This window comes from Bactrocera latifrons, unplaced genomic scaffold (genome assembly GCF_001853355.1).
Source record: "Bactrocera latifrons isolate USDA-ARS-PBARC rearing strain unplaced genomic scaffold, ASM185335v1 scaffold_965, whole genome shotgun sequence".
NCBI lineage: Eukaryota > Metazoa > Arthropoda > Insecta > Diptera > Tephritidae > Bactrocera > Bactrocera latifrons.
In genome coordinates this window covers 1-10,853 of record NW_017537673.1, presented here as the reverse complement: position 1 = coordinate 10,853, position 10,853 = coordinate 1, and the positions used below count along the sequence as shown (strand labels likewise).

The window sequence follows — 10,853 nt, the reverse complement described above, 5'->3', positions numbered from 1 at the left end:
TTATATTTTAATTTTAATAAGCAATTAGCACTAACTTTCATTTTCTGCGGCCAAATCTCATTTGGAAAGTAGGTGCGCTTGCAGCTGAATGAATATTGATTAGCATCTTTTCTGTATTATTCATTATTTTGAAATTCTTTGCTAGTTAACAGCAGCTGCCTTCATTTAATTTTGCGAAATATCTTTGCAAAAGCGAAATTCAGCTTTGATTAGAAAAATATTTAGAAGAGTCACTTGCAATGATTCAACAATCTGATTTGCATTAAGTTACAGTAGACGCTCGTAAAACACGTAAACCGCAAAAATCTAGGTAAGAAGCCTTAGCCGAAAGTCATCGAAATTYGATGGGGAACGTGCGAAAAGTAGTTTGTGTGATTTAAAAGTAGTGATTGTGGCATGGAAGAYGAAGAAAAAAGACGCAGTTTGAAGTTGAGCAACTGAAAACACTACTCGATGAAGATTGTTTGCAAACATAAGTAGCGCTGACAGAAACTTTGGGAGTCCCTCAAGCAGCATTTTCAAAGCGTTTAATAACAAAAATTTGGAATTGAAACCAAGAGACGTTGAGAGACGATTTTGCATGTCAAAAATGCTGCTTGAACGCTAACAAAACAAGCTGCTTTTCAGCACATTGTGACACATAGAACCATTACAATAGCACCAARCGCTGAAAATCATGCGTGAAATCTGGCCAATAAGCAAAATCAATGATAAAAAATATTCATGACTTCAAGATCAAAGAAGTGTGCTGTATTATGAGCTCTTAAAACCGGCTGAAACCATTAAGGGGAAACTCTACTGACAATATCTCATCAAACTGAATCGAGCGGTTGCTGCAGAAGTTGCAACTAGACACTAGGCAATAACTTTCCATAATGTAAACGCTCAGCTACAAGTCGTAAGATCAATTAAAAAATATACGAAAAACAACAGAAGTTTTGTCATACCGCCAATTTGTACTGTTTGATTTGGTACGACCTCACCCAATCAGAGCAGGCTACCAAAAAATGGCTTGATTCATTCGTGTCTGCCAAGCCAAAGTAGTTRTTTCGGGAGATGAAATCCACAAATTGCCAGAAATATAGARAAATGTTATAGCTTCAGATGAACAATACTTTGAATATGATTTATTATCGTCCGCATTGGCAGGAAAACTCCTTACTGGATCATCTTGGACAAGGAAAAAAAATCGCGACATTTTTTTTTTTTTTTAATAGTTATAATCGAAAAATATGCTTCGTCCACGTCTTTATTGGGAAGGCTGTATCTCCGAAGCTGTTACTCGGATCAACTTGAAAATGTAGGACAATATTCTAGAGGTGTTGTAGAATCGTTCGAACTTTTTTCTATTATAAAACTTACGATAATGCAATGCTTGGACAACTCTTGTTTTTTTGCTATTATAAAACTTACGATAATGCAATGCTTGGACAACTCTTGTTTCTACGAAGTTTACTCATAAGCAAACGTCGGAGACTCAATAATGCATTTACATATGTAGGTATGTGATCACACCATTTTCGTCCGTCTGTCAGTATATACGCGAACTAATCGCTCAGTTTTCAAGATACAYATTAGTCAAATAGATAGATAGACTCATGTATTTTCTTACCAAGAGACTGCTCATTTGTGGGCACYACCGATATCGGACCACTTTAGTACGCCATACATACTGAACGATCAAAACATKTCTATGGAAAAATTTGTATTTAACAAAATTACAACCAAAAAAAAAAAAATACAAAATTAAATGAAAGTAGCTTTATCTGCTTTTAGTTATCCTAAATCATAAAACTAAGTCCTCTATTTTATGGTAAATACGATTTTAAAAATGTTTACCGATACAATGATCACATTGACAGGCCCGCGGTTTGCTACGAAAATCCCCTCTTAAGAAATTCTAAAATTAATTTGACAACTTGTTTCCTTTGTTAGAAAATTCTAAATATATTTTGACAACCTGCTACAAGAAATGACATTTGCATCTGAAAAGACTGTTCGAAAAACAAACAATTTATTTAAAAAAAGTGTGGTTAATCATTCAACATATTGACTTATTGAACAACAAAGATCAAGAATTTCGCTTATTAAATATATGTATAATATATGTATGTAAATATATTGACTAAATAAAGCTTTATGATTTGTTGTAATTGTGTCAATAAAATAGTCAATGAGCTGGTTTATGAGCTAATTTATGCAAATTTCGCGCACATGTCAAAGCTGTCGCCGTGAAAAGTAAAGAACCTTTCATTGCGTTCGACCGCAAACGTTAATGAAACGAAAAAATAACACAATAAAGTAATATAGTGGCAATATTTGTAAACCGCAAAAATGTTCAATTAGACCAAATGCATGCACGATGAGACGACGAGCCAGCAGCAGCGCTCGAAAAGGCGCGAATAAGAAATTAAGACTATGAAATGAAAATTAAAAAAAAGAAAAGACAACAGCGGCCAGACAAAAATGAGTTGCAGAAAACAGAGAGTGACTGTGGTCAAGGTGAATCCCCAGACACCGTACCATATTTATAACTGCATACACATATGCATAAATTATTACCGCCGACAAAGCCAACTAAACCGCTAGCGCCTATCTTTCATTTATGCATGCGTCTTGCCTTTTAACCACTCTTCTTTTTTACTTTTTTAACCACTCTTCTTTACGCTTTTTGTTTACGTTTTTTCAGCGCGCCGCTGCTTCAATCCGAATCAACGTCTCGGCGCATGCGTCTCAATCTACGATTGTCAGATATTGTTGTCGGTGCTGCGACGCGTCTCCGCACAGCGGCTCGACACCGAATTTCTACGCGCCTCCGAATGCAAAGACGGCTACGGCAAAGCGCCGTATGTCTGCTGCACCGGAGATACCGGTTTCACACGCAACACTTACGACGACGATGACGGCTACAGCCGCCAGCCAAGCACGGTGCTATTTCCCGGCGGCTTCGGTGAGGGCCGACAACGGCTGAGTCAGCACATAAGCGAAGTGGCTGCTGGTGGGCGTGACTTTAACAGCATCGGCGGCAGCGGCAAGCAGCCCAAAGGTCTGTCAGCGGGTGCGCAAACGTCTGCCGCGGCTGTACTGCCGCGCTTGCCCTCCTGTGGCGGCGTGACTATATCGAATAAGATCTACGGCGGCTCAGATGCGGATCTCTATGAGTTTCCATGGATGGTGTTGCTCGAGTACAATCGACGTGAGTGACGAATTGCTTACTTTTACTTAAGTAGATTTATTGATTTAGTAATGTGTAAGAGTTTGACTTGACAGCAAATGCTGGAATGCGCAAACCTATTTGCATTCTTGTAAATTTGCATTTAGTTATATAATATTAGAATTGTAAATTTTTCAATCTATTGTAATTATAGGTTCCGGCGGCTTGTCAACCAACTGTGCAGGTTCGCTCATAAATAACCGCTATGTGCTGACGGCGGCGCATTGCGTGAAAGGTGCCATTGAGAAGCAAATCGGTCAGCTGTAAGTGACATTTTGTGCATTTGTTTGAAGTAATTTGCGGATTTCATTCGAAATTTCCAACAAAAAAAAAACATAAAAAAATAGTCTGGAGATCTTAACTTTGACTCACTAACATTTTTTTCATTATCGACTCATATTCATTCCTAAATGCTCTAAATTTAAAGTTGCGGATGCCATTTGGTCACACTTAAAAATTTCCTAATTACAGTGGGCTGTTGAAAACCGCAGCTCTTTTAAGATTTATTAATTCTCAAATTCTCGAAGTTAAGCACAAATTTCATGACTGTACTTTATGGTATTTCCGGTATGAGAAAATTGATTTGATTAACTAAGTACTACGTAATAACTTGCCACTTGCTTTTTGATGCCAATTGGAGATTTCAAAGGTAGCCATGTCCTTCTCCACCTGGTCTTTCCAACGGAGTGGATGYCTTCATCTTCCTCTGCTTCTCTCGGCGGGTACTGCGTMGATTGCTCTCAGAGCTGGGGTGTTTTCCGTCCATTCGGACGACATGACCTAGCCTAATTTCATAATGCCAAGACCATTGACATTCCCGTCCCTATTGGCAAAAAACCGTAACCGTTGATTTTCATAAGATACCGATGAGATGAAGTTTCCACCAGCAAAATCATTCGATATGGACAGAAAGTGGTAGCGATCATTTGGTATCATGTTCGGACAATAAGTTCAATTCATAAGAACATCCCAACCAAGTTTCCGGAGCTTATAGTCGGTCACTATCGATCTCGCTGGCCAGATACTGTCCTGATGGCTCCCAATTCCTCTCCTATGGTGCAAAGCTGACCACTTCTGGGCGAATGCTTTCTTTAGACGGTCCAATTGTTGACAGTAGATCTTCGAATTATGTATATGACCCTAAGGGATCGGCTTTTAGTAAGATATTCTAAGCATATCCACCAACATACATAGCAAAACCCTCCCGAAAATCAATCCTCACGCATAAATTTCACCAACTCACTTCTATTCAACCACGATTGCATTCGCTTGATATTGTCTTAGGTGATCCACTCTTCATCACTAGCATTCATGCACTCAGAGAATTGAGTTAGAAATTGCATCTAACATAATATTATCACTTTTTTTTTATGTATAAATCCATAAATAATAAATAAGTATAATAACATCAATAAAAATATATTAACAACATCATTATTTGCTCTTCCCGCAGCGTTGGCGTTCGCTTAGGCGAATATGACACCACGAAGCAAACCGATTGCAACGGCTACTCATGCGCTCCCAAGGCCATACGTGTGGGCATTGAGGAGATCATACCACACAATCAATATCGTGATAATGCGGCCAATAAGGAGAACGACATCGCACTGATTCGTCTCGATCAGGATATACGCTTCTCGGATTCCATACGYCCCATCTGCCTGCCATCGGCGGTGGCRCAGGAGCRTTCGGCACCGGCTAGCGACACACTGTACACRGTCGCCGGTTGGGGTCGCACGCTGCACAGCCCCAAAAGTGCTGTAAAACAGAAATTACAAGTGCCGCTTGTGGACTTGTCACAATGTCAGCGCAAGTATCGCGAACGCAAGGTGAAGGTGGTGAGCAATCAACTTTGTGCTGGTGGACATTATGCCGAGGATAGTTGCGATGGTGATTCTGGTGGACCGCTGATGCATTTCCGCAACAATGCTTGGGTGTTGGAGGGCATCGTATCGTTTGGCTACAAGTGCGGTCTGAGCGGCTGGCCGGCCGTGCATACGCGTGTGGCCAACTATGACGACTGGATACGAAGCAATTTACGCAATTAATTTAATTTTGCTTTAATACACTTGTATTTATATATAAATTATGTAATTATTAGGTTATATTAGCATTTAATAACATGAATTTAATTGTGGTCTTGCCATTAGTTTCTCATATTCGTGTCATATTCGCGTATTCCAAAAATTATAACCCATAGTATGTATCGTAATTTACCCGTTTGCCAAATATAGAAAATAATGTATAATATTATATACTATAAGAATCTATAATGTAATGCGGAAATAATTATTTTGTGTTGTTGAAAATTCAATAAAAAATTCTAAAGTATAAATATTTCGAATTTCAAATTATTTATTGAAATGCCAGTCTTCCGCAAAAAGTATTAAAATTTGTATATAACGGGTTTTTCAATCGGAACACTACGAAAAACAACCGATACAGACAGCAAACGGCGCCATATTTTTCCCGTTCTTTTGGTATTTCTCTTAAGGTTTGCCATTTTGTCACGGAAAGATATATGAGCCAACAACGCGTCGAAATTATTAAAATTTTCTAACGAAATTCGTAGTCAGTGGTCTTAATTTTAAGACCAATTTATGGTCGCCATAATYGTCCTGTYCGATCAACAACTGAGCGTCTAGTGGAAAAATCTGAATGCACAAGCACAAATGCTCTCCTGCCAGTGAGACAAAGAAGTGTCTGTAGTGTCGAGAGTGTTGCTGTCGCTGGCGCATCAACTGAGGAACACCCAAATCAGTCTCTCACACGTTGTTCTCAAGCGTTGGGCATCTCTGTGACGTCTTTGTGGCGAATTTTGGCAAAAGATCTTGGCTACATCCTTACATGATCAAATTAACGCAAGAACTGAAGCCGCTTGACCACCACAATCGTCGTATGCTTGTGAATTGGGCTGAGCAACAACTTGAAAATGATCCGGATTTTCATTTCAACGTTGAGGCTCATTTTCTTGTGCCACATTGGCAAGATTACAATGTAAGCAYCTGKAGTYYCACGGTATGATACACTRGATYAGGTATCGATAGTGAGGCCGCAGGGTTTGTTAAAATTCACATCAAGCGCAGGCATCCTCAAGGACGACTAGTCCTCTTGAACTTAGCCATTGAACTCCATCTAGTACCGCAAATGTCCAAACTAGTCTCTGCGTGACGTTATTGGCCTTGCAGTGTATATTTTAGACCTTAATCCAATCCTGTATGTTGCACTAACTACATTCAAGCCCCTGACTCAGTACTTTATGGTGGTTAAGATATGTAGACAGATAAACTTCTTTTCCAGAAGAGTTTAAATTTGTCTGGATTAAGAATTTATTAAAGTGCTGATCTTAACCAAAAAAAATTTGTAAGTTGCTCATCTTTGCAGTAAAATATGGATTGCTGTTAAAATTAAAGACATATTCAAACTTTGAATGCATTGCCGATTATAAATTATAAAATTCCACAAGCAATTTAGAAGAACTCGAAATATGTTGAGTTCTTCTCCAATCTGGTCACATTGGTAGAAAAAGTGACTTCCCTAAACAGACACCAAGCATATACTCGAGCTGAACATGTGGAACAGAAATTAGTTGGCTGGAAAGGCTATGACGTCTGTATTTTGGGATGCTCATGGAATAAATTTTGGATTACCGCTATAATCAGCGTATCACCGTCGAAKTGAACTACAAATGTATRTATTTGGTTGTCAAGRAAGTCTTGCGGTATTTTCGCTAGTTGGCGCTGAGAGCGCGTAGTTCCAGTTTTATTCGTCGCATCGGGTAATGCTATACCTTTTTGGAAAGCTCATTTCAGGCGCTAACACATGTTTGATTGTTTGTCGTTTCTTTTAAGTCGTGCGTCAGTTATAGCGTCGCAAACATGGAGCAAAACAAAGAGAAAATACGACATATTTTACATATTAGTACTACTACGATAAAGGCAAAAATGCATCTCAAGCCGCCAATAAAATTTGTGCAGTTTATGGACCCGATACAGTTTCCATTTTCACCGCACAACGATGGTTTCAACGTTTTCGTGCGGGTGTAGAGGTGGTCGAAGATGGTCCACGCTCCGGATGGYCTGTCGTCAAAAATTRCGATAATTGGTCGAAAGAGACCGGCATAGTASCAGCCGTAGCATCGGTCAAAATGGGCATGAGTCATCAAAAAAAATTTTACGAACAATTGAAAATGCAMAAAAAAAAAAAAATACCGCAAGATTTTTTTGACAAACTAATATATTGAATAAAAACCCGAAAATGAAATCGAATGGTGTTGTATTATAATGGGGCGGGGACTTTTTAATTCATCTGTTAGTTCTTTCACAGAATAAATAAAAGCAAGTTAATTTTWTAATGGGTTTTTAGACGTKTGGTTTTCAATGAGATATTACCATTTTCGGAGTTGGTTTTTTGACAGCTGTCATTTGGCAAAGACTTATATTGGTTTCCGATTTCGTTATGAATATACTTACTTCAGAACACACGCTCACATATACGGCGAATAGAGCCATGACAAGATGGCCAGCGAATACAAAATTAAATATGTTCAGCGACGAAGCTCACTTTTAGTGGAATCAGTACGTTAGAAGCAAAATTGTCGCATTTGATGTGATGAAAATCCACAATTCATTTTTCATCCTTAAAAGTTATATGCTCACAAAGTCACGGTATGGACAGAGGGCATCACTTTTATTATTATTCTGCAAAAGTGAAGTCGGCCATAGTATTACAGTCAATGGGGATCGCTATAGAGCTTTGATTAAAGAAATTACTTTTTCGGGCCTGAATTGGTGAATGTTGAAGATCACGATCTTTGGTTTCAACAAGACAATATTGAGGATACAGCCAGGTCTAATCAATTATCTCCGAAGACCTAAATTCTAAAGTCGTAAAGTGGAGTATGCCAACCACGAACTCGGAAAAAGCGCATTCTAGAGATRGCTGCGCRGCTAGGTCTAATAGTGCTCAGCACAGGAAATGCAACCTTATCCTATATACCGGAACAAACGCGAACCAGCACAGGAAAAAGACTAAAACACGAAAATGGAACATTTCGAAACAAAATATAAATAGACCATCAGAACTCATCTAGCAACTTCCCTAAAATTCCAAGGAAAATTGTCGAGCATACAATTCTTAATATAACAAGAGGCTGTCAAAACTCAATCCCAAGGCATCTCACAGCAAACATAAACCAGTACTTTACAACTCAGACGAACATTCCTTCGCCTTCGCAGATCCTACACGAAATCCAGGCGCAGAGGATTCGCATGCCGAGAAGCTGAGCAATATAAAGCAAAAAAAAGGAGCTAAAGCAAGCCATTGATGGAAAGAAGAAGAATAAAGTAGGCAGAACTACGTGAGAATATTAACAAAAACCCCTGGGGACTTGGGTATAATATAATGAAGAAACTTGGCGCTTGAACCACCTGACTTAAATGCACTCTTTTCCGCACCCAAAAAGGGGTCTAGTGATCTAGAGTATAAGATTTCTGCAAATCCCCTCGAAGAGCTGCAACTAACTACTGGCAAGCTTAAGGCCAACAAATCACCCGGTCCGAGTTGAATAAATTTTGCAAAAAATGGAATTATTCCGGAATGAACCATTCAAAATAGACTGCACCAAATTGAAATATTAAATATATCTGTAACAAAGGAATATGGTGAATTTCCCTCCATTCGATGCTAGTTGATAACAACTGGTTTGATGCATTGCTATATATATGTATGATATGCATTATTAATACTATTTTCACTACTAGGTAGTCTTGCAGAAATATTAGCATTCAACTGGAAATTATTATTAATCTGTCTGCTCAACTTGTGGTTTTCTATGCATTAGCAATTGACCTTTGGATGCGTAGCTCAGCGGTACATTTCCGTTTACCGGGTTTTCCGTTCATTAGTGAGGCATAGACCACGCATGACAGTGCAGTTTAGTGGGAAAGAGGTTAACTTATAAAAAGAGAAATGAATCTATAAATTGATCTGGAGGTTAGTTAGGAAATATAAAGCTGATGAAGTTCCAAAAATATGGATATACTGTATTCTATTTTTAGATGGCATCTACATAGGTTCTAGGCATGTAAAATTAGGTACCCATTATATTTCTGACAGTTTTTATATAATATAAAATCCAATAGTCAGAATTCTCAATAAGAATAATAATAACAAGTTCGTACTGAGTTTCTAAAGAAAAAAAAAAAAAACACAGAAACTTCAAATTCAATGGGGAGTGTTTATTATCATTCCAAAGAGCATTCTTTCGCAATTTTTTTTTTTTTTTTGAAGGTTATGTCCTTCAAATATTGGCCACGGTTACGTCTCAGATGGCTCATCCATTAAATCCAAATTTCAATGACTCGTTCAAGCATTTCAACTGGTAACTGGCAAATCACACGCGTGATGCTTTGCTCCAAGGCCTGAATCGAAACGATATTGTCCACATCGACTTTAATCTTTACATATCCTCACGGGAAAAAGTCAAACCGTGTAATATCACACGATCTTCGCGGTCTATCGACAGGCCCAAAACGTGATATTATCTGCTTACCGAAGTGTTCTCTCAATAAATCCATTTATGGATGCGATGTGTAGGATGTTGGGCCAAATTATTGAAACCAACTTTTGCCGAAATTACGAGCTTGAATTTTAGGCATCACATACATATATATATATATGTATAGTAGATTATCTTGGCGCGGTGTGGGTCGTCGTTCATCATTTTTGAAGAAATATGGATAGAAGGTTCTACCGACCCACAACCCACTTTCTTTGGTTTTTTCGAATGAAATGGCAGCTCTTGAATCTCTTCAGGTTACTCTTCGTTCCGAATGCGGCAATTTTGCTTGTTTACATACTCATTGAAGGAGAAGTAAGACTCAACGCGTAACAAAATTTTGGGTTAAAACGTTGGACGTTATTGAAACTTTTCAGGAGCTCATAGAGGAAAGCGAGCTCATTTGGGACGGTTTCAGCTCTTGCACAAGCTGTATTTTGTGCGTTTTCAGTTTTGTATCTTGACGTAAAATGCGCCAAGCCGTTCCATACGCCAGTCTGAGTTGCTGCGAACGGCGCCGAATCGACTCTCTATGGGCTTCGTGTACACTCTCAGCCCCAGTTGCTATATTTTCTTCACTGCGTGCTGGACGTGGTCTAATCGGTCGTATAGCGAATGCCGGTCCTGAAGATGGGTGATGGTGGGTAGGCCGTTTAATTTAATTCAACAAAGTCCTCAGTTACCTCATTAAAATGGCTAAACCCTTCTTATTTTACCTCCATTTGATTTTGCCAGTTTTTACTACATTATGCCAGTTGTATGTTCGATTCGTCACTCGCTAAATTAGTATTAAATGATATCAGCAAAGTACAAGTGTATTCAACTCCCTTTATGAATGAATTTAAATACACACTCCTAAACAAAGAGCTATCTTAAACTGAAAACCTCAACATCTGAAACTTAAAGCTAAACTTAGCGCCTAGAAGTATGCAGCAAAAGCGTTCTAATTATCAGATAACTTAATCATGACTTAAACGAAAGTGAAACCGCAACAGCTGTCAGCTGTTCAAACCAACACAAGTTGTTATTGTGCGGAACCGGCTTAAAGTATGCTGCTTGGCGACCATGAAGTGTACGCAC

The 10,853-nt window shown here is 38.7% G+C and overlaps 1 protein-coding gene across 1 annotated transcript in view; it reads left to right on the top strand.

The window, feature by feature from the left end:
- LOC108977884 (serine protease easter-like) overlaps positions 1-5,491 on the top strand; it is a 9,147-nt gene extending 3,656 nt beyond the window's left edge. Inside the window, exons 2-4 of the mRNA XM_018947848.1 lie at positions 2,690-3,196; positions 3,369-3,477; positions 4,668-5,491. Coding sequence (XP_018803393.1) covers positions 2,690-3,196; positions 3,369-3,477; positions 4,668-5,262 — 1,211 coding nt within the window. The 3' untranslated portion in view covers positions 5,263-5,491. The remainder of the gene's footprint in view (positions 1-2,689; positions 3,197-3,368; positions 3,478-4,667) is intronic.
- Positions 5,492-10,853: the final 5,362 nt, after the last annotated feature.